The sequence below is a fragment of the Artemia sp. Qi Xiang Cuo genome, chromosome 16, assembly GCF_049724085.1.
Source record: "Artemia sp. Qi Xiang Cuo chromosome 16, ASM4972408v1, whole genome shotgun sequence".
NCBI classification, from domain to species: Eukaryota; Metazoa; Arthropoda; class Branchiopoda; order Anostraca; family Artemiidae; genus Artemia; species Artemia sp. Qi Xiang Cuo.
This window is the reverse complement of record NC_142809.1, coordinates 43057794-43083294: the sequence shown is the minus strand read 5'-3', so window position 1 is coordinate 43083294 and position 25501 is coordinate 43057794. Positions and strand designations below refer to the sequence as shown.

Genomic DNA, 25501 nt, shown 5'->3' with positions numbered 1-25501 from the left:
CCCCAACCAAGGACGACCTTCTTGCGACACAAGAACTGTTCGTAAAACATAATTAATAGGCATCGTTTAAAACAGCTAATAGAACAAATACTACTACTACTACTAATAACTCACCGCAACACCAAGCCGCCTGAGGCAAACACATCTATGCATGCTCCTTCTCCATCCCAGTCTATCAATGCCTCCCTCATTACACCCTCCCAGGAAGTTCTCATTTCCTTTAAATCTTTCTTTATGGCATCCTCCTACCCCAACCGCGAACGACCTGCTTTCCGTTTAGCCCTAGACGTTTGGCCAAAAAGGACCGTCTTTTGGAATCTGTCATCCATCATCCGCAGAACGTGCCCTAGCCATATCAATCGTTCTCTCATTATAGCCCTAGAAAGCGGGATTGAACCATACTTTTCGTAGGCAGTTATCTGTGGAAAACATCTAGCAAATCCTCCTCCTTTTTTCGGAATGCCCATGCTTCAGAACTATATTCGACCACTGTCACACTTGCCTCCCCCCTCCTTCACAATGGGAAATTTCCTAGCAGCCCATTATGAATGAAGAGGAATTATTTCAAGAAAATTTCTGGTTTTTCTATAGATGGCTATCAAACGCTGCATTCCAGTTTTAATGGTCATTAAATGCGAATTAAACACCCACTGATTTTCAAATGATTACTCCAATATACCGTACATGTTGTCGTAAAAGAGTCTATGCTTCTTAAAATCTTTTGAGTCCATGTTTGCAGGGGGCGGGGCTTCAGACCCCTCCTTCTTCAATATCAAAATTCTTAGCATTTATCCTATAATCTCCTATATTTTTCATACGTTTGTTTGTTTTTTTCTTCTTTTTTTTCAAATTCACTCTCCCATTTCAAAGTCAATATATTCAGCGTAGACAATATATTCAAGTCTCTAGATTATACAAAATAAACGTACATTTCCAAAAACTGTATATTTTTAGTGATTTAAAAAAAAGGGATTTGGACGGGGGGAGGGAAAAAAGGAACGTGAAATATTTCTTTTTTTAATTTTCCGAATCAATTCTACTCGACTCGAAGATATGTTTTCAACATGTATATCTGGATTCTATAAAACAATTTAACATAGCTTAAGTAAAAACCCAGAGCACCCGAAAAAAGACAACACGAAGGCAAAAGCATTTTAGAGTGAAACAAATCTAGCCAGTTGGTAATTGCAAGGGTTTTCCTTAATAACATGCATAATTTGCATAATTCATGCGTAATTTTTGGATTGATAGACGACAGATTACCTTTAGCACACTGAAAGAACATTCTTATAACTAGAACAAAGATAAGTGAGAAATTAGCTAGATTTCATTTTACAGGTGCATGTTCAGTTCTTCCCATCTAAAAAAAAATAATATTTTCTATAACCTATAATAAAAGACGAAAATAAGTGAAGTAATTATAAAAGTAATCATTTATAACAAAAGCAACAATTTAAGATAACAATTAAATTAATATAATAATAATTATAATAAAAGTAATAATTAAACGTAATGACTTAAAATGAAAGAAGAAAACGAAACCAGAATGAATAACAAAACATCTAATTAGGTGAAAACTTAGACTATGACAGGGTTCAAACTCTGACTTAGCGGGCTCGGGGTAGCCCCTTATATCGAAAGGAGCTTATTCCACAAGAATTTAAAATTTAGGTACTTTCCCATTATATGGGCATTTACAAGCAAACCAGTCACAAAAAACCTGTTTTTGACGGTTAATTCAAGAGACGGCTATAGAGTAATGCAATCCATAGCGTGGTTTCATTGCGTATACGATATTTAAACTGTTGTTTCTTGGAGTTTAGGGGGGAAGGTACCTAGGTTAGGTTACGTATTTAATATATGCAATGCTTTACCATCCCTCCCTAATGTGAAACTATAGCCCAAGTTTGTTTATAAACTATTATATATTCATCCTATTTTATTTTATTTCATTAGCATTAACCAAACTTGACTTTTTAGAAAAGCCCATATAATGGGAAAGTACCGAAATTTATTTCTAAGTTTTTAAAAATAACAACTTATACAGGATTGAACTAAAAATAAGGGAAATATTTGCTTGTATCGAGGACTATTCGCAGGAATCTGAATCGAGGAGGCGGTAAACTAGGGAAAATTATGTCGTATTTTGTTACGTAGTTGTTATTAACTACTACATTTCGTAAAATCATGTATTTTTATATTTTTAAAACATTTTCTTGGGCAGGATGGGAGTGGGGTGTTCTCCACTATGAATTTTTAACAAAACATTCCAGTAAAGGGAAAAGCTGATAGAAAACAGTAATCGATACAATTAAAATCGGCACAAAACCATATCATGCTTGATATTTGTTAGGTTGGAAACGTAAAACCGAATATCAAGTCACAGCGAGTCTCAAACCCCTCATTTAAATTCACACATTCTTTTGCAGGCAACATTTTGTGAAAAAATTGGCTCCGAGAATACATAATTTAAAACACAATGTTTTCAAGCACTTGTATAATTAGTCAGTCAAAACATGCGTTACTATATTTAAACAATAAACACAAAAAAGTACCGCAGTAAATTAACGAAGTTACGGCACTTATTTATAATTCAAAGAAGCCATTTCGGCAATAGTGTGTAAAACGGTTGACAAGTCAATGGAAAAACAACTATTATTAGCAATACCAAGGCCGTATCCAGGGGGGGGGGGGTTACCCGGTTTGAACCCCCCCCCCCGAAATTTTTGACCGAGTCGAAAATAAGTCGAAAATTAGTAATACCTAGGTAAAAATCAGTAAAATTAGTCGAAAACTGAGTCAAAAATTAGTAACCCCCCCCGAAAAAGTCAAAAATTAGTAAAACCCCCCTCCCGAAAAAAAATTCTGGATCCGCCCTGCACTTCTAAGTTTCTAATTCTAAGTTTCTAACTTCTAATTTTCTTAGAAACTACGTTTCTAAGAAAATAATTAAAAATCAAAAGTGGCTAGAACTCAAAAATTTGTCAACGATACTCTTCAACGTTGGTCTAGTCCGACTCTAACAATCGATAATATATAGATATGGAGGATGGAGACTTCGAGCCCACCGGATCACCTCCAGCCTCTATAACATGAAGCTAATTTACATTAAAAGGATCTTATAGGAGCCACAAGTTTATTGAACGGTGTACTGGGAATTTGAATTATGTAAACATTGACGTAGAAATATGTTGATATCTATCTGACCTCATGAAAACAATTCAATTTATTCAACAACAGAAGTTAAACGAATTTGTTAATAACATTTTTTGACACCATAGTCCGAGGTTCGGTTACGAAAGCAGTGGCGACAAAGCCAACCTCACTTTCAATAGCTTGTTGAGTTCACAAGTTTCTGTATTTCTCACTTAATGCAAATGATTTTTGACCTTATCGCGAACTAATTCTCTCCCCCTGCGTTCATGCCCGCTTATTTTTTTTTCAACAAAAATTCTCAATTACAGCGATTTCTTGTGTCATTGTGCAGTCCAACAGTATTCACTGCAACGAGGAGGTACATGTGATTATGTCGTCTTGTTATTTGGAAGAAATCTCTAAGAACTATCGCACACACTTACATTTATTTCAAGTGAAGTACATATTCAGATAAAATACAAAATTGGCAAAGTTTTATAGAAAATTCAGAAAGGATAAAAGACGTGATCTTAATGTTTTAAGGGAGAGATTTTGGGCGTGAATCTGAATCCCTCCCTTTCCCATTTGTGCCTCGCTAGAAATTTCTCTTTCGATTTGTTCTGATTAGACGCTTAGTTTGAACAATCAAAAGTTCCAACTGTGCTCAGAACTTACTTAGTTACCATGGCTAGTTATGGTTGCTTAGTAACTTACTTAGTTATCATGCAGGGCCGTATCCAAGATTTTTGTTCGGGGGGGGGGGTTACAAAACAACTTTAAATAACATATCAAAATTTGTCTATATGCATTTTGTTACGTTTTTACAATTCAAACAAACGTTGTTTTTTTTTTTTGGGGGGGGGGGGGTATTTAGGAATGATTTTTGTTTTGTGTAGTGTCTTTTGAGGTGTTAGAGCAATTTTCAAAAAATGTACTACACTCTAAAAGCTCAAGAGAGCAGATCTAAAAGAGCCAGATATGGCCCCGGAAAGAAAAACGGGACTTCGTTGAACAATTTTTTGCCAAAGTTGCCTCAAAATATGACATAGAAATGTCAGAATCACTGCAAAGTAACATTATTCCCGGATTCACAGTTTTCTGTAGATGCAAAATTCTGAGATTCTGTAGTTTTCTATAGGTTTGTCCGCCATGACGGACAATATATTTTGGTACTTATGCATTAGATGGTCACTTCTATATACTGCTAAAGAAGTCAAGTTTGCTTAATACTAATGAAATAAAATAAAATAGGATGAATATATAATAGTTTATAAACAAATTTGGGCTATATATTTGCATACTAGGGGGGGGGGGGTAAAGCATTCTATATATTAAATACGCAACCTAACCTCGGTACCTCCCCCCCTAAACCCAAAAAAAACAACAGTTTCAATATCGTAAACGCAATGAAAATCACACTTTGCATTGCATTTCTCTATAGCGGTCTCTTGCAGTTAACCCGTCTTGGGCCTTTTTCGTGCCTGGTTTCCTTGCACAATATATAAAAGTGACCATCTAATGCATAAGTACCGATATTTTATATTCCTTTGAAAAGAAATGTCACATAACACTTTTTGAGTTACTGCAGCCAATTTTTACGCTTAAAATATGAGCCTGATGTGTAAGTAAAAAGGAATAGCGAAACTGGACGGTTTAGATAGTTCGCAACAAAACTAAAAAAAAACTCAAAATTCTTTCCCTTCTGCTTCAAAATAAAGCAACTATAAACATGGCAAGTTTTAGCAAATGCCTGTAAAATAACTCATGGATACAATTGTCAACAGTGTAAAGAATAGTTAATAAGTAGATTGAAAAGAGCAACTGTTACAAAAGTCTGTACAATCTTCTCTGCAAAATCAGGTTTGCAAAGTGGTTATTGATTCGCCATGCGTTTATCGGAATGAAGACAAACAAATTTTGCATAAATGTATGCAAAGGTTGAATGGTTTTTTGTTCCGTCTTTTGTCTCGGTTTGTTCACTAAGTGAATATTTTCATTCTCTCCTAAGCGGAAAATCGACACTATTATTTTCATGTTTTGTTCCAGGGTGGTAATTAGGTAAAATTTCGTAATTAGTACTTTGCGAAGTTGGTCCATGCTAATCCCTATATCAATTGAAGTCAAAGCAGGAAGAAATTTTTATTTTACTGCAATAGCAAAGGCTTCTTAAAAAATTGTCTTTCACTTTCCCTGGATCTATGAAACTTGTTAGGAATGGATATATTCCTAACAGCCTAATTGACCCCTAAAGAGTCCTTTTCAAGTCACAAATTGTATCTCGTGTCGTTTTGAGCCCGGTGTAGTCAATTCACGGAAATCAGGGGGGGAAGGAGTGCGAAAATGTATTTTTCAAAATCTAGGGAAGCAATGTTATTTTTCGGTACTCTTGTACTAAACGGACTCTTTTATATAAGTAGTATTGATACAATGATAAGTAGCAGACAGTCCCCCCATATACCTATAATGATAAGTAGCGGACAGTCCCACCATATATCTATAATGATAAGTAGCGGACAGTACTCACGCCAATACAAGCAGACAGTGTAATGACCGGAATTCAACCACCATGAAAATTCGTGATGTTTCTGTTCAAAGTGCGTGATGATTCCTTTATATTATAGTAACTTCCTATCTGTCTGCTACCTTTTAATTGTTAGATGTGATTGACTTATGTTTGACCTTGAACACGGGTATAAAAACTCCGACAATTTGTTATCTTCTCAGTTCAGAATTGGCATTTGAAATATAATGATGCATTCAAATAAAAGGAATATTGACGAAAGCTACACGCAAGAAGTAAGTTATTCTTTTATATTCATAGTGGGTAAAGAAATTAATTCTACTAAAATTTATACAGACCTTATTATAGTTAATAGATTGTTAAATTTTTTTGAACCTGGATCTCCAGAAGTCGGTAAAGAACAATATCAAAACAAGAAAAAAAAGTATGTAAACACTGTATTTAAATGGCTTGCGACTTAGCACATGAGTTAAATCATACCTATTTTTTATTCCGGACCAAAGTTCCCCACATTCGTTCCCCACCGGCCCCACATTCGTTCCCCACCGGCCCAAAGTGCCACAATCGTCCACTGCCTCTCCCTCCAACCCCCTTCCTCTAACCCCCCCCCCTCGAACCCCCTCCCCCTCCACCTTTTTTTAACTTTTTTTAAATCTCTTTGAATGTCATGAAACACACTTAAAAAATAAAAATTTCATATTTGATGTTTTCCAACTTAAAAATGGGACTGATATAGATATGTGTGTCGTAACTTTTACAATTAGAAAAATAAAGTTTGTAGTGAAAATTTTTTTTTCTGACTGTTTTTTTTTTAACTTCTTTTCTGACAATTTTTTTTTGTTTTTTTTTTCAGACAGTTTTTTTTAACTTTTGTTTTTACATCTCTAAATCATATCAGAAAAATAAAATGATACTTTTAATTTAAATTTCAAAAACTTATTCTTGTGCATACTATTGATGAGGACTGATGGTTCTCTTTCAAGATTTTTTTCATGAAAAATAAACTTTTTTTTTTAGGATTTTCCAGAGCTCTCCCTACCAATTAAGAAGATAAGAAGGGGTGAAGTGACGCCAGTGGGCAGCAGACCGACGGTTATACAACATGGTCGTAGGTCGAATCCACTGATACCATCAACATTAACCGTAAACCGCCCAATAGCCAACTATCCAGCTATCACAGCCAGCATCCACAGCAATATGTCACAACCATCCGGACCCATCGTACACCAACCAACTGTCAACTGGTCAATTCTTACATCCAACACTCACAACAAGATAACACAACCACCCGGACCCATCATACACCAACCAACTGTCAACTGGTCAACAACCACACTCAACATGCAAACCATACCCCCATCCCATGAAGCTGATGTACTCATGGAACCAGTCACCTCTCTCCGTGATAACGTAAGAAAAATTGTATCTTCTCTCTCTCTCTCTCTCCCTCTCTCTCTCTCTTATCTCTGTATATATCTATCTCAGTCTACCCTCAATGTCAATGTTAGAATTTAGCATGAATTAAGAATTAAAAAAAAAGCAATAAAAGGGTAGCAATTCTACAGATTTAGATCATTAAACACTGAAAATATTTTTTTTTCAACTTAATTGAAGTGTTACATCACCATATAAAAAAAATGACATAATTTCTTTTTCTTATACCAGGTTACATTCAAAGAATCATATTAAACACACACACACACACACACACACACACACAAACAAATAAAAAAAAAAACAAATACAAACACAAATACACACAAAAACACACACATACACACAGAGACACACAAACACAGTCAGTCTAATTATTATTTTTTTGATAAATGAGAAAATAAGTTCACATTCATTTTTTAGATAAATGTACTGGAACTCCCACTACCAACACAATATGAAAATAATATCCATGACGAATTACAAGAGTGGATTACAAGTTTGTTAAGCGATTGTTTTGGTGATAATTGTAGTCGTAATAGTAGTAGTATGCTTCTCAGTCCTGATACACTCGAGGGTTTGTTGAGTGAGTTTGGGGATTCCACACCAAACAACATCCCCACCATTGAGAAAATTAGTGCAGGACATGAAATCCCCGTGCCACCCCCTATCATGTCCGATTTTAAATGTAGTATGCTTCCTCCGAATACGGGGGATAGTTATATTAATGTACCAAGTACATCTACAGGGGGTTTGACTCAACCAGCTACCCTCGAAGGGACTGATCGTCTCAGTCCTGATACACTTGAGGGTTTGTTGAGTGAGTTGGGGGATTCCACACCACGCAATAACCCCAACATTGAGCAAATCGGTGGAGGACATGAAATCTCCGTAACGCCCCCTGTGATGCCCGATTTTAACTTAGTTCACTGTGGCTTGCACAATATATTTGTTTATAGAGCTGAGTTTGAGGACCCATTTAATTCAATAACATCAGGTAGCATCATAACAGATCCGGTAGACATAATAAACTCCTATGTGGGCAAGATTCGAGCCCTTCTTGAAAGAGTGATTCGGGAGGGATGGGATTAAGGCTGCCATCGCACAAAAAATAATTTATGTCAATGAAAAGGCGGATGAGGTGTATGAGCGTTATTTACGTACTGAAATGATACCACTTCATCCGGAGCTGAATAGTTTTGAGGGTGTTCTTATGGAATGGGTTGATAATATAGTAACAAAATTGGATAATTATACTGAGGCGGTTAGTGGGTCGGTGTTTTTTTTTTTGGGAGTTTGGATATTAATGTGGGTAAATTTAAAAATAATTTTATTCTAAGGGAAGGCCGTGGGAGTGGGGCGGTGGGACCAAAATATAATGAAGATTTAAATTAGTGTAATGGTGTACAACGTTCAATTTCGATACAGTGCTTCAAAGCTTCAAATATGCATCTCTTTTGGCAGCTCTCAAACCTCTGCAAAAGAAAGCTAGTAAGACACTGTTGGACAATTATGCAGTTAATGGGGGTCCAAATTTTCCTAAAGTAGATTTTAATTGTTTAAATGATCAATATCCAGTAAAACTTAATAGGATAACTATTTTTGAGCGGGCTAATGCACATTTAAAAATTGGTGTTACTGTGCTACAATATGAAGCAGAAATTGAGGGAGGTGACTGTAAAAAGAGGGTTATATTTCCAGTGAGGGCTCCGTCCATTGATTCAGTGGAACATTGGGTTTGGCTTCTTTACAAGCCAGCCAGTGATCCCGATTCTATTGGACATTTTTTTTCCAATACCAAAAATAAGTCTGGTTTTAAGTGAGGGTAAAAGGGGGCGTAATGGGATATTACTATTGTCCAACATGCCTTTCTAGATTCCGGTCAGAAATTAAGTTAAACAATCATATGAAGCAATGCAAGCGTCACGGATGTCAATCTGTGCAAACGGTTAGCGGTGACAGGGCCATCTTGCGATTTAAGAACCTTCAAAACACACTCCAACAGAGTGACAAGGTGGCCTTAGACTGCGAAGCCGCTCTCATAGATGTGTATGATCCATTGAATTCAAATCTTGTTAAAAAACATGAGGTCATTGCAGTCTCTTATGCTCAAGCACAAAGAGACTCGATTAATTCCATCCATATGGTAGAGGTAGTTGAGAGATTGGGTGGTGGCGATTGTATGCTCTCAGCAGTGACAGCACTCATTAAAACAGCAAATAAATCGATATCACGGCTGCGAAATACATCTTATCCAATGACTCTATCACCAGAGGACGAGTTGGCAATTAAAACTTAAAAAATTTGTTGGGTTTTTAAGGGGTAATTTGTTGCGGGTATGGGGAACGCGGTAAAGGGTACCGGGGGTAAGGGGAACGGTGGAAAAGGGATGGTCCGTGACCATGAACATTTGGGCACCCCCATTGTTTCGGGATTGAATAATTTTCGTGGAGGAGCCCATTAATCATTTAATTTAAACATTAGTCAGCAATTATTTTTACCGGTCTATATACATATTTCCAGTTATGACCAAAAATTTATTTTACCAGCAGTGGTGAGACTGCGACATGTTGAAGTTGTAGATGGCGCTCGGTTACATGGTTCTTTTTCTTGTAAAGTCACCCAAGTCGTCTGAAAAACTACTGCTCTTAGAATTCAAATGGCAAAAAGTAGATAACGATAAATTGTACGTGAATAAGATCCGTTTTTTATAGTCCTTTAGCTTCTTCCCCAAATCCCTAAGACAACTCATTGAAGTACAGAAAAGTGACGATTTCAATAGTTTCCTCCTTCTTAAGCAATACCTCCTTAAACAGCACTTTTCAGACGGTGAAATGTATGATTTATTAACGTTTAAGGACATATATCCATAAGACTACTAAAACTCCACAACGACGCTTTCTGATGAACAGTTACTGTCCATCACCTAATTCTCCGACTCACTTCACGACCGTAAATGCACCACTGCCGACTATGAATTTGCCAAGAGGGTTTGGGCTAAGGGAGGGTGTAAAAATGGGTGGGATTATTGTAGATTATACATGGCAAGTGATGTATTGACGTTGCTGGATATTGTGTGTAAGAACACGGATAAAATCTATGGGGAATTCGGGTTGGATTAAGGTTATTATTTTTCCTCTCCTCATTTGGTGATGGATTTAATTCTTAAAATCAGTAAAGAGGAAATAGGCTTGATCACCGACGTGGATCAGCATCTATTTGTAAAGAGATCAATGAGGGGAGGGTATGTTTTTCATGGAGATCGTATCCTTGAAACTGATCCGACTGAACATGACACCGGTGTAAAGTCGGATGCAGTATTCCTGCATATGAACTCCCTCTTTACGTTGGCAATGTCTCACTATTCTTTGCCATGAGGATATTATAAATGACTTAGCGATGCCCGTGCTTCAGATTTCCCCAACATTGCCAATATTGAGTAGAATGAACCGCGAGGATGGTTTTTTTAAATCGATGATGAAATACCCGTGGCCTTCGGCCGGCCACCGACAGCGGCCGCCGCACCCCTCCCTGGGGGGGGGGGGGGTTGGGGGATCCCAAAATTTAAGATGTTGTAAATAAAATTGATATTATTATTATTTTAAGTGCATTATTCATTAAATGTTGCAGTTTTTATAAATAAATAAAAAAAAAAGTGTATCTATTAAAGTGTTTTTTTTTCTAGTGTCTATGTAAATGTTGTATTTTTTATTATAAATAAATTTTAAAAAAAAGTGTATTTTTTTCATGTTTAATAAGCTTTTTTAAATGTATTATTTTTAAATTGATGTTAATTTTTTATGTATAATAAAAGAAAACATGATTCTTCATTCGTCTTCTTCTTCTCATTTTTATTATTCTTGACAGGAGTAGTAGTAGGGAAATTATTTAGTCATTAGGCGGCTATAGTCTACAGTTAGTTGACTTTGTGAACTGTTGTATGGAACGTGTATCAATTTAAAACACCATTCATGTCATTTCTTTGCGGACCGTTAATATCCGGTAAAACGATACTTTTAACAAAAATAATTAAAAATCATGACAGAATGTTTTTAGAAAATCCAACTAAAATTTACTATTGCTACAGTGTTTGGCAAGAATCTTATGATAGAATAAAAACTATTGCCCCAGACACGAAATTCATGCATGGACTTGACACTTTAAACAGTATTGAATCAAACTCTTGGTTGATTATTGACGATCTGGCTGAGTCCATTGAAGAATGGTCTCAGGAGATGATACAATTGTTCACTGTCTGATTTCATCATCAACGGATCTCCGTAACCCTAGTTCTACACAATCTCTTTCAGCCGAACAAGTGTATGAGAAGTTTTACATTGAATTGCATCTACTGCATCGTCAACAGGGTTGTTTATGATTCAAGTTCACTCATAATGTTAAACAGACAGGTGTATCCGGGTCAACCAAAATTCCTACTCTCGGCCTACAATCAGGCTACCACCAAACCCCACCGATATATTCTATTGGACCTGAATCGGAACACACACGAGGATCTGCGTTTAGTCACCGATATTTCTGACAATGAAATTACTGTATATCTGCCGGTGAACAGTAAAAAAAGGTCGTTAGTTGCAATCCTGATACTGGAGAAACTACATGAACATTGACATTTATTCACCGTCCTAGGTAATTCAAAACCACGACTTAGGAAGGCCATACTCAAACTTGGTGTTGACAGAGAATTCATTAATCTCGTATCTGAACTTAGGTTAAATCTAACAGAAGGCAATGTTAAACTTTCAGAAGGTGTCAAGCAACAGACAGAGCAACATCTTTCCCTTGTACGGTCCCTAGCAACAGTGGCAAGCAAAAATAAAGGAAACGATTTTAAAAGAAAACGACTTCTTCAAGCGGGTGGTAACTTCTTTACACTTTTACTGCCAATCATTGCAGGACTTGCAAACAGTTTTCTCTAGAGTGAGAATGGCCAAACCCTATAAATTGACTCCAATTGAACTTGCCCTTTCACCAAAGGAACATTTGGAGGACAATCTCAATAAACTCATTAGAAACATGACAATGTCTAGCGAGGAACAATTTATTTTACTTAAAAACGTACTTTGTCGATAAGTAAGATACAAGCCCTATCAGGAGAAATACCTCAAAGTAGATGTCAATGATTAAAAATGAGGAATGTCTCCATCATCATCATCATCATCATCATCATCAACAACGATACCACCAAAAGAAGAAGAAGAAGATTTGTCTAAAGTTCTGACAAGCGTTGTAGATCTAGTGCCACATTCCTATCGTGAACAGTTTAAAAGACTCTTGACATTCTACTTGATTTATTATCAGATTTGGTCACGAATCGTAAAAGACTTGTATCATTTGACAGTCACCTGCATACTTTTTTAAACTCATCAAACTTTCCCGAAAGCCTTATTGCTAGTAAACATATTTTAAAACGATTAAAGTAATTTAGTCAAATATCAAAAGATGTTTTTAAATTATTTTTGGAAAATACTACAAGCACGCCAAGCGGAAAAAATGATTTGAAGTGAGTTTGAGTAAGGGAGTCTAGTAGAGACGTTTTACTATTAATGCATCCCCCTCGACATATTTTTTTAGTATGAAAATGGAATGTGGTTACTTAAATACATGTGAGCGTTCGAGAACAATGAAGTCTTGACGCAGACCTCTGAAACTATTGGTCCAGTGGGACGTTTAAGTTCCTCCACCACACTTGCTCAAGTCACTGGACTTGAAAAGAATCGGGCGGCAGAGTATCTACAGAATGAATCAAGTTACACTTTACACCGTAATCGTAGAGTTCGTGGTAATCACTATCGAAAAACTAAAGCCTTTTTCCCATTACAAATACTACAAGCAGATCTTTTGACTCTGGACGAGATTCAACGGCGTCACAATCACCCATACAAGTACATTCTACTTGCAATCAGTGTTTTTAGTCGCTATGCATATGCCATTCCACTGCGGTCAAAGAGCGGCGATGAAGTTGCTAAAGCTCTGGAAGTCATCCTTGAACAGGAATGCTATAAGATGATTCAAACGGATCGGGGTAGTGAATTTGTTAATCCCCATGTAAAGAAGGTTCTACTGAAATGTAATACAATCCTCTATCATAGTCATAGTCCAATAAAGGCAGCATTGGCCGAACGACTGATACAACCTATTCGACTTTTAATTTCTAGATATTGCACTTTAAAAAATACTGCTGCTTTTATTCATGATTTGGATAAAATCATGTTGATTTATAATCAACGTCCACATTGATCCCTGTCCAACTCAACCCCAACAGAAGTTCATCATGATGTCAATACATTTGACACTTTTCTTAAACAGTATTCCAATGGTGCTGGTGGTTATGAGAAGAAAAAGAAGAAATTCAATGCTGGTGATACTGTTCGAATCAATCAACCAACTGATGTTTTTGAAAAGGGTAATTACTTATGGTCCACTGAACTTTTTAAAGTTTCCAAACTCTTGGACACTACACCCATAACGTATCGTCTACGTGACATGAAAGATTATGAGATTCTTGGCAGCTTTTATGATTATGAATTACAAAAAGCTAAAAACACCGGAATCTATCAGATTGAAAAGATATTAAAGACTCGTACTCACAGGGGCATGAAACAGTTGCTTGTTTCGTTGGCTAGGATACAACTCTCATATTGATTCTTTGAACAGTGTTGAAAATATTGGCAATGCCCAAGGATTTTTATGTAACGTTTAACTCCAATTTCTCCAATCCTCTTTACAATGTTTTAAATAAAACAAGTGATTTTTGGACGAAACTCTCCCCCGCCATCAAATTCGATGATGGAAAGTATGAAGTGGCTCTTGTCGACTGTATTCTCAAAAATACCTATGATATCCTGAGAAAGGATCCTGTGTATAATATAAAAGTTATACCATACGATTGGTCACTCTTTGTTGAGTATGAGTGGGTCAAACCATTTAAATCTAAGGAATACCCGGATGTTACATTTAGATACAGGGAATATGGCACAATGGCAGATTTGTGTCGTGCAATCAATAGAAAAATCTCATATCGCAGGAATGGTACCTTCCATTTTAATTATTCAATGGAACATGATAGGATTTACATTACCTCGCCCGTTGACACTGAACTGATTCATCTCAATGATAATCTGAGAGATGTTCTTGGCTTTAAACAGAATATTATCAATGGAAAAAACGCTGGAAATGCTAGCGAGAGGGATCAAGTTATTTTTACGTATTATCCCCCTGGTCTCGCCTCGGACTTTTGCATATTTCTCTATACCTCCTTTGTGAAAGCATCGAGAGTTGGTAATTCAAATGTTCCCCTCCTAAGTGTTCTTGCACGAAAAACAACTCATGAACATGTTCATCACCATAATATAAAGCACCTTCAGTATGTTCCTGTAAACACTTCGTATTTGGAACTCTGTCAGTTAACATTAAGAAGTGAATTAGGTGATCCTCTAGCAATAACAAAAGATATGGCTGTGATTACATATCATTTTTGACCAATTCGGCAACAACAACAACAACAACGAGATGGCTAATAGAAAAAATATATTTATATGTCCTGATATTGATTGTTATGTTACTGCTCTCCAACCAAGACAATTGGGTCATAGAATGGACTATTATAAAGGCCGTTCGTCAATGTTGGACTACGGTCTTGGCAGTTGGTTTGCTAAGCTGTTTCGTTCTGCAGTACTGCTGGCTAAAAAATATTTTGCGCCGGTTATTGCAGATTTTGCATCCTCTGCGCTACACGATTAGGGGGATGGTAAAGATTTTAAAGAAAGTGTTTCAAAAAATCTCAGGTCCAGCGCACGTTCCCTTGAGGAGCGATCGAAACTAAGTGGAAAAGGTTTTATAAGAAGGAGAAGCATATCTTCACTCATCAGTCTCTACTCAGGTCAGAAGCGAAAGACATCATCATCATCACTCTTGTCAAAGTAAATTAAGAAAAAGAAACCAAGAAGAAAAATTGTTAGAACAAAAAGGGATTTCTTTTCCTCGATGGCATATCTACCCAAAAGGAATCTCATCCCAATGTCACCAAATCTCTAAATTTTTTCAACGCAGAAAGTGGGGATATCAGTGTAAAACATGGGTACTATGAACAATTCTATCCACAGCAACCTCTCTCTGAAATCATACATTTTCAAGTTTATTCCAATGAAGACTACTTCATAGATTTATCATCCACATTTATTGATTTAAAAGTTGTGGTGAGGAAAAAGTCTGACAATTCACCTCCCTCCATCGTCGATGGACTATCCTACGAGAATGGTATACTACACAATTTATTTAAACAAATATGTGTCTACATAAATGGAACATTGGTGAGCACCAGCAACAATATATCAAACTATGCTAGTTACATACAATTTATGTAGATGACTCCAATGGCCTATAAGAAATTGAGAGGTCTGCCATTGGGCTATGGCTATAGATCAAATGTTGTTACTGACGGTGAACTCACTTGGGCAGTGAGCAAGGAGTACCATTTAGTTGGTAGACTCAATCATGAAATACTCAATATATCCCAATGGATGCCCCCATTTTTAAAATTGATATAAAGTTACAACTTGCACCGTCCAATTTCATATTGAGAAAGACACTTGATGCAGCACCGGATGCTAACGTCAATCTCACTTCGACAATACTTCATGTGCGAAAACAACAGGTTATGAGTTCTGTTTCTGTGGCAATTGAAAAAATAAGACTCTGTGGAATTAATATCAAACTGCTCGTTCCTCATACAATCGCCAATCAACGCCATATTGCCACTGGATCAAGTATTTACACCGATTCTTCATTTATCAATGGTGAAATTCCATCGAAACTCGCCTTGGCTTTTTTAAAAAGTGCCAGTGCCATAGGATCGTGGACAACCTCGCCACATGAATTTGAATTATTTGGACTTTCCTCTCTTGTCTGTAAAGTAAATGGAATTCCTCTCTACAATTTATCCTTTGATAAATCCTATAGGACCCTCTATGAGTTGACAATGCAATCCCTAGATCGAGATTCTCACCTATATGACAATGGTATTACCGATTCAATGTTTGCAAAAAGTCATAGTATCATTGTTTTGGACTTGTCTGGTACTCAAGATATGAGTATTTTTTCCCAAAGGGTACTATGCGTTTGAAGTGTACCTTTGAAAAACCATTGACAGAGAGTGTAACATTAATCTCACTTAATCAATTTGAAACCTACTGGGAAATTACCCCCGATGGTAGTGTTCTTTTAGACTTGGCACCATGAACACCACTCAAATAATCAATATATTTAACATGGATCCTTTTATGTCCAAATACACATCCTATTGTATACCCTGAGATTTCCTTCAATATATTCATACTGTTAACAAAACCATTATCATTGTTAATAGTAGTCCATCGACTGTGCAGACGGGTCATTGGCTATGCATCTATCAAACAGCGAAGAATATAGAATTTTTTGATCCTATTGGTCTACCATATGCATTCTACACACCAGACATCAAAAACTACCTTGAAGGAAGTGGGAAGACAATTATTCAAAATCGGATGTGAGTACAGGATTGATCGACCAAGAGCTGGGGTTTTCAAGCATTACTTTATTTCATTATTCGATGTTGTGATTATACTTTCAGTGAATTTCTCAACATTTATGTACACAGTCCACGGTTGAATGAATTTGTAGTAGAAAGTCCCCTCTCAGGACTGTATAGTATTGATTTAGGTGTCCTAAGAATAAAGTGTTTTAAAAATTTATGTGAATTTATTTATTAATAAAATATATATGCACTATAAAAAAAGTATTTTGCCTTCCATTATGTAGATTTTTTCTTCTTCATAGTCATTTAGATTGTCATCATCATCATCATCATAGTCATCGTCGTCGACAACAATTAGTGGTGGCAGATCATTTGGATTCAATTTGTACTGATCCTGTTGTGCAAAGTCCGGATCACATTTTCCACAATATATTGTAACTTCATTTTTATTAAATCTTCTTTTGAAGTCAATGATACTATTACGATTCATATTGAAAAATTCACTTGTTTCTATCTGATTATTTGAAGTAATGTCGCACACAATATTCTCATATTAAGAATCACTTTCTGTCACAGCCAAATAAAAATCGCTAGGTTTATAATCATTACTTGCATTGTCCTCATAACGGTGACGCAGGAAGTATACTCTCTTCATGTTCTTAAAATTAAAACGTCTACCAGATTCTTGTTTTCAAAACAATTTAAAGTCGGGGAGATAGCAATCCTTTGGAAATGAATTGAAGTCACGTTTAAATTACTTTTCAATCATACTAGTGTAAGTATTTTCCCACTGGTCACACTTTTCATAATGACAATGGGAGTAAAGATATCCATTAGGATGAGAGTCACAAGTCTCTTCAAGACAGGTATTACAGTCCTTAATTTGTACAGCACATCCTTTATGCAATTTACACGGATTGCATAGTCTAACTTTTCATTATAGTCATCAACTGAAGTACAGTTCTCGCGAGAAGACCAGCTGCCCAATGTATATAAACATAGTGAACATATATGATATATTTTTTTGATGGTGTCCGTCTCACTGCAAGAAAGAAACTGACTCATAATCAATAAAAAAATAACAATGTCTTCTAGGAGGAGGAGGAGGAGTAGTAATCGAGTATCGTCACAAAAACTTATTTCCTACTGTTTTAAAGAATGAATTTCTAGGTAGTGGTTAAAAGCAGAATCACAATGTCATTTTGCTTCGTTTTAATTAATATATCAATAAATTGAGTAAATGCATTTGATTCGCAATGCATAAGCTTCATACAATAATCCAAGGATGGAGAATCAGATCCCATTATACAGTTAAGTATTTCTAGAGAAAATATTTTCCGTTGAAGAGATAATTCCAAAAAGTCATCATCTAACACTAAACATTTTTCCAATTTGACTAGATTCCGTAAGATCTTCTGTTTGTCAAATCCAATCATTCTTGATACTCCCACTACCAACTATAGACTAAAATAACAATTGCAAGTTTCTACTTTGTGCATATTCTCGATACCTATTGGACAACACCACCACCATCATCCACCATAGAGAGAGAGAGTGGAGTAAACGATCATCTAGAGTGTCTAATCAAAAAAAAAACATTATAAGAAAAAACATTTTTATTGACAGAAATGTAATAAGAGAATATATTTTCACTCTCTTTGCGTTAGATGAGTCAATCCATTTTCTTCAGTTTGCTTCATAATATCATTCAATCCATACTCTAGTCGTGATAAATACATTATATTCACTTTTGCGGCAAAGCATAATTGTTCATCTTACTTAAATTTACTCAATGATATAATGTATCTGCCAAACATCTCATCCCACTCAAATGTTAGTCGGGAATCCTTTCCAATTTCAACTGCTACATTGGGGGCCCTTGTCTTCACAACATCACTGTCTGCTCCTTCGAGGTTTAATAGTGTGAAACCACTCATTCTCACAATATTTGAACGTTTTATTTCTACAATTTGAAATAATGTAAACTTTTCAAATTCAACTTATTGACTGAGATACTAACTCGGTATTGGACTTTTTATATCCATGCTCAATGTCAGAGTGAATGAATCACTAGCATGAAAACATCACGCACTTTGAACAGAGCACGAATTTTCACGGTGGTTGAATCGGTCAATACACTGTCTGCTTGTATTGGCGGGAGTACTGTCCGCTACTTATCATTATAGATATATGGTGGGACTGTCCGCTACTTATCATTATAGCTATATGGGGGGATTGTCCGCTACTTATCATTGTATCAATACTACTTATATACGACAATGCATACCAGTCACGAAACAGACCGAGAAGCCTGATGAAAAACAGGTTTACGCTGCCTTCTGGGATATAAAACAAAGGCAAGAACCGTATTTAAATTGTTGTTGTTTGGGGGTTTAGGGGGGGGGGGGAAAGTACCTAGGTTAGGTTATGTATTTAATATATGGTATGCTTTGCCACACCCCCCGCCCCAACCCCCTAATGTGCAAATATATAGCCCAAATTGTTTCTAAACTATTATATATTCATACTATTTTATTTTATTTCATTAGCATTAACCAAACTAGCACTATATAAAAGAGTCCGTTTAGTACAAGAGTACCTGTTTTTCAATGAGAGTACCAAAAAAATTAATTTTTCAATGACAATACCGAAAAAGATATTTTTCAAAATCTATGGGGGGAGTCTTGGTGAGGCATCTCCTCGCCAAGCAGTAAGGAGCCAAACTGAACCCCTCTTCCAAACTGAAGTCCTGAGTATGTTTCTGGTAGGATGGGCAAGACAATTCAAGTTGTTTGATCAAAATTTATTGACGAAGGACAAGAAATCTTGGCTCACATATATATAGGGGAAAAATATTGATTAGCGCCCCCCCCCCTGTCAACCAAAATTTTTCAATCCAAATTTCAACAAAATTCATTTATTGACAGCGTTTTTTAAAATTTATTAAGTAATTAACAATTTAATTGTTTTATTATTATTATCTTAATTTACTATAATTACTATTTGCTTATTTCTTAAATTACTTTATCAATCAACTAATAATTTAATAATCACTTTCATTTATTAAATGTGCCCCTAATTTGTTTTAATAAAAAAAAATTCAAAATTACAAAATCATTAGGCTATAACAGTTAGATTACTTTTTTACAATTTTGCGCCCCTAAAATTTCTGTGCCCGGAGAAAATTCCACTCTGTCACCTTAAGAACACCACTGCCTGGCTTGCTATTGATTGTATCCTGCCAGTCCCCTACCCCAAAATAGAAGTCTTGAGATTGTTACGACATTTCTGATAATTTCAAAAATTCCCCATACAATTAACCAATTTTTGCGTTTTCAAATTTTTAGCAACTCCTTCACCCGTGTTTGTAAGGAGGAACCATGATCAAAGAAGTCCATTGACAGGAAGAAATTTGAAAAAAATGGTGCTAGCAGCAAAAGTAATGATGTCAAAGATGTTACGGCCGTGGGATCTTCGGCTTTCTACGTGAAAATTTATTTATAACAATTCTGAAATTGCTTATCAGACACGGGTACGATGCCGATTAGAAGTGGATGCTGACCAAGGCGTGCTGACCATTCGTGCACTAGTGCCCACGTGCGCTAATCCGATAACCCGTGGGGGGGTAAAACTTTGGCAAAAAAAACTTCAAAGAAAGTGAAAGAAAAAAAATAGTATAGTAAATGCACAAGAATAAGTCGTTTGATCGGTGCAACTCACCTTTCCATTTTAAAAACTAATTGAAGGACTTAGTGAAATTGCTTGTCAGACTTGATTCCAATGTGGGTTAAGACAGGTGTAGACCAGTGAAAGCAAATGGGGATAGGGGTGGGGGCTTTTGCCCTGCCTTGAATCCCCCTAGTATTTGAAAAATAGCTTTTTTAGTAGTTTTATTGAAAAATTGAAAGACAACAGAAAATCATCCCCTTCTCTCCATTGATTAAAAAAAAAAATTACCCCCCCTTGATTTTCATGGATTGACGCCACTGATGCAGACTGGGTTAGAGATGGGATTTGTTAACCTCATAGCGACAGAAGAATGAATAGAGAAAAAAACAAGATTACTGAAACAAGAAACAAGATTCATTCGCCAAGAAGTCTTGGCTGGATCTATGTGAGGTGAGGAAGCTGAGACTCTTTCAAAAACAATTTTAGGATTTCAGTTTTAAAATTATTTTATCGATGTCTTTTTATTCATTTTGTACTGTATTTGGATATATATGCATATATGCATATATATCCGCGTATGCTGTATTTACTGTCTTTACAAATTTCCTCGTTACCTTCTCTTGTTTTATATGATGGAAAAGCAGTGTGGTTTCGTCAGTATGAATAGAGAACTGATTCTAGCTAGTTTACGCTCTTTATTCCATTCTTCTATTGTATAAATTTAGGTTGACTCTGGATTAATGGCAAAATCTGACCCCAAAATTTTACAAAGCCTTGCCACTATTCTATGTTCTATCCTAATTCACCCGCAAGTACACACTCGCAATAACCCAAATAATACCAATAATAACCCAATAACCAAAGATAAACAGAGAATTTACTTCTAAAAAGTGTTGCGACTCAAAAATTTTTGGTTCTTTTTACTTACTTAAATTGTCATACAAAGAAAAGGTAAAGCGTTCTTTTTACTGCCACAAAATTTGACACAGCAGGTAAACACAACAACGGGTAAACAAAACAGTGGGTAAAAAACGTCGGGGTTATTTGGCATCCCTTTCTGATATAATCTATAAGGGATAAAACAATTTGACTAAAAAATGTAATGATTGAACCGGGGGCTTAGGGGTCCCCCTGCCCCAAAAATTGCATATTTTCCAAAATTTCTGGGCAATTCTCAAACAAATCATCGAACATAGCTTGGTTTTCATTATTCCTCTCCCCCGAAAAGAAAAAATATGTGTACATTCCTGTGATGGAAGTCACAAAAATAAATCAATGCAATTAAATCACACTTTTTAACACGAAAGTACATGGCATAAATCTTTTGACTTAACGGAACACAATTGTGGAATAAATAAGCTTCAAACCAATTAACTAGGGAAAAAAAACTATTCACAAGAATGAATCGTTAACAGCTTTTACATAATGCGAAGAGTTCTAGGAGGGTGTTCTTTTTATCTTGACAATGATAAATATATAAGGAACTAAGTGATGAGCGCGATTTTTTTGGCACGGATATTCACAACATCCATGGAAAAGTTTAACTACGCAAATTTGATTGCCCGGGTGTCGGAAAGCTAAAAAAATATCCTACAATAACCCCTTTAAATCTTTCTACGCTTGGATCCTCAATCAAGAGCAAAGAAGATTTCACTTCAGTTTTTTTTAATGACCCTGTCAAAAGTTACGATTAATTGGAAAGCAGCAAAATAATATGTTTAGAAGGACTTACTTTACACATAGCCAGGGTTGCCACCCCTAGTGATTTATCACTATTTATAGTGATTTCTTATATTGCGTAAAAACACTAAATTCACACATAAATCACTAGATTATTGAAGAAAATCACTAAATCAACCAGAAAATCATTAAAATCTAGAGATTTTTTTTTATCGCCGGGTGGCAAACCTGCATATAACCCTTTGAAAAACGTCTGACAAAAACAGAGATTTTACGCCCGATCTTTTGGGACGAATAGTTATTGATATTGAAAAGGTTGAAAAATACATGATACGTAATTAGTACCAAAACTGGCCTTTATGTAAAATCAGCCATTTGTAAAGTTCCAAAACTTAAACATGAGACGTGATAAGGCTTTTAAGATTAATACCCCCTGAAAAAGTGCAATTAAACAAGCTCTTTGTTTATAAAACATTGATAAATTGCCACCATTTCCAGGATTTATTCTCGACATAACCATATGGCCTCGTACCTCTTTTTGTCTAAATGGGATCTGTCAAGCAAATAAATAACTCATTCAGAAAAGGCGTTAAAATTCGTTTTTATTGTTATTCTTTGATTCTTATCGGTTTTTAGACACTATCTCAGTTCACCATCACTTGTTATTACTTAATTGGAAACACTGATCATTATATTCAAGGGTTGTGTGCATATTGTACTAAGATTATTATCAACTTACTAAATGCGGGCTGAATTCAAAGCATATTTCTCACGCTCTTTAGAAGTGGCACCTCTTTCTGAATGAGGATCAATAGGCTAGATTTTAATCGGTTTTCAAAAACTCGTATCTCTTCTCTTAAACATGCTATTAAAATAAAAATAATGCTGCACTCAAAGGGAAAGGGTAGTCAATGGGTTCTTGGAACATCAATTGGAAAGCGAGAAAGATTCCCCTATAAAGGAGGTATGCAAGGCATTGGTGTAATTTCGTGAAAATCCGCGGGGGAGCGGGAAATTGGAGCCAATTTTCGCAAATCAAGTGAAAATGACAGTGAAAAATGAGCCATATAGTACCATAAAGATAAAGATAGACTAAAGAAAACTGACCGGTTTCTCTGGATGCTTGAATTATGTAGGCTTATCTTAGTTTTAAGAAGATATTTTGCTGAAACTAAATTTCAGATTGGGGGCAAACAGGGGGCGAAGGGGCAGTTGTCCCCTTGCCCCATACCCAATTACGTCCCTGATGCAAAGTTTTTCCTGGAGAGTCATGCAATTGTTTCGAAATTTTTGCGGGCTGTATGCATTGGCGTAGCTAGGGAGGAGAGAGCAAGGGCTACACTTGCTCCCGGGCACAGCACCCCCTTGGGCGCTATTTAGATAAATGCGTTTTTTTCTCTTATTTGTTTTGAATCTTCGTGGGTTTTAAGGGACCAAGTTGAAACCCTCAGGAGTGTTAGAGGGGCTAAGTGGACTTCGAACTTTGACTTAGGCGGAGGGAACAGACATAAATCGAAAGACAATATGTGCATCCTGGTTATCAAAATAATATACATACAATACTTCGGAAATGACTTGATGGACGGGTTGGAAACTGTCAAGCAGTATTAGGGACAGAAGGAGTGGGTAAGGGTACTTTGAATTTCATGTTGGAGAAGGGAGATTAAACATGTCTGTTTCTGAATAAACCAAGGTTTTAGCGCTATAAGTACCCAGTTGTGTCTACTCACGAAAATAGACTGGGAGGGGGAGTATTTGTCAAAATCTAGGGAGTCTTGTTCGTTATTTTTTTTATAATTTTTTCGACGAAATACCAAAAAAAGATTTCCTTCAATTTAGCTGTAAAAAGACATATTGAGAGAAATACCCTCAATATGAAATTTTTTCAAATCTAGAGGGGGAAAAAATCTAAAAGGCAAATGCACCCCTACCCCACACCCACGCCAATGGATGCCCGTGTAAGTTCCTATGGGATTTAGAATCCATTCACAGCTAAAAAGCGAGGTAAATCAAAGGACACTCTTTGCTGTCACTATGTCAAAATAGCGCATCTTCAATATACCAGGACTGCTTTGGAGATCAAGTTGAAGATTTCAAGGAATTCTGGCAGGATAAGTGGACTTTAAATTTTTCTTCGAGATGGGGAGGAGGAGGAGAGGAAGCCAAATTTTTTTCTCCAATCTGCCTAAGCATTTTAGCGCTATAAGTCACTGCGAGACTAGAATTTATTCCCAGTGGACTAGTGACGTAAATGGGAAGACACTACGCGTACCCAGGTTATCAAAATAGTACATCTGCAATATCCAGGGAACGTCATGGGGGAAAGAGTTGAAACTTTGAGGGTGATGAAATAGGGAGGGGGAGTGGCAAGGAGACTTCAGCGAAAATTATATTCAATTGGAGTACTAATTTGGTATCAGTGTACATTAATTTTCTGTACCCTAGATTCGTTATACTCTCTACTGTGAGTATATTTAAAATTTCAGTATTATTTGAAAAAAAAGTAAGTGAATCTAAAAAAAACGTATCAGTATGATAAAATGTTATTTAGCCTTGCTAAGCATTAGAGTAGCATCAACACATAATATCCAGAGGGCTAGGATATTAAGTTAATAGCAACTATTTTCATACAGTAGTGATAGACCTGGCCAGTTGCCAGTCTCATTTACTGAACGACTTTTCTCTATTTTTTGGCAAGCTACTAAAACGTCTTAATTTAGTAAGGTAGATTGCTCTAGCGTAAATAACTCAAAGGTATAATAATTGTGTCGTGTAGGTCACGCATCCACGTTATGGCTTTGGGTCGATAAAGATTAATCTAGCAATTTACATATTAGGTTTTGCTAGATGGCAGAGAACCACTGTATATAAATAATATAGATCTATTACTTATATACAGTGCAGAGAACATACACATACGGAAGAAGAAGGATCCGGGCCATGGCCGTATTCAGGCGAAGAGGGTACCCCCACCCTCCAAAAGAAGTTGGTCGACTCGTAAAAACGTAACAAGAATTCACATAAACAAATTTGGTATTGTTCTATTCTCTGTAAAACACGCGTCGAGAAAAGCAAAGCTCAGATAGCCATAACCCGGTAATTTCCAATCTGACACTGTATAACAAAGGGTTTCTCACTCCGGGAACTAGATTTAAACTTTATTTTTTTGTGGTTTAGGGGAGGGGAGAGGTACCTAGGTTAGGTTAGGTTACGTATTTAATATAGGCCTATGTTATGCTTTACCCATACCCCCCCCCCCTCTGATGTGCAAATATAAAGCCGAAATTTGTTTCTAAACTATTATGTTTTTATCCTATTTTGTTTTATTTCATTAGCATTAACCAAATTTCACTTCTCGTGTATTTTACAGATTTTAGAACAGTATAAAAAATTTTAATACATTTTAAAATTGTTTTTTTGGGTAGATTGAGGGGTCGCTTCCTCTCAGAAATCATGTACACCAGGTGGCGCGTGCCAAACGCAGCAGTACTGTGCCAAGCGTTTTTAGGAGTGCGCCAAGCCTTGCAGAA

General features: G+C 36.2%; 1 protein-coding gene across 1 annotated transcript in view; it reads right to left on the bottom strand.

The window, feature by feature from the left end:
* Positions 1–851: 851 nt before the first annotated feature.
* Positions 852–25501, bottom strand: part of LOC148942931 (papilin-like) — a 126734-nt gene continuing 102084 nt past the window's right edge. The window contains exon 7 of the mRNA XM_089102401.1: positions 852–905. Within this exon, the coding sequence (XP_088958527.1) occupies positions 852–905 (54 nt within the window). The remainder of the gene's footprint in view (positions 906–25501) is intronic.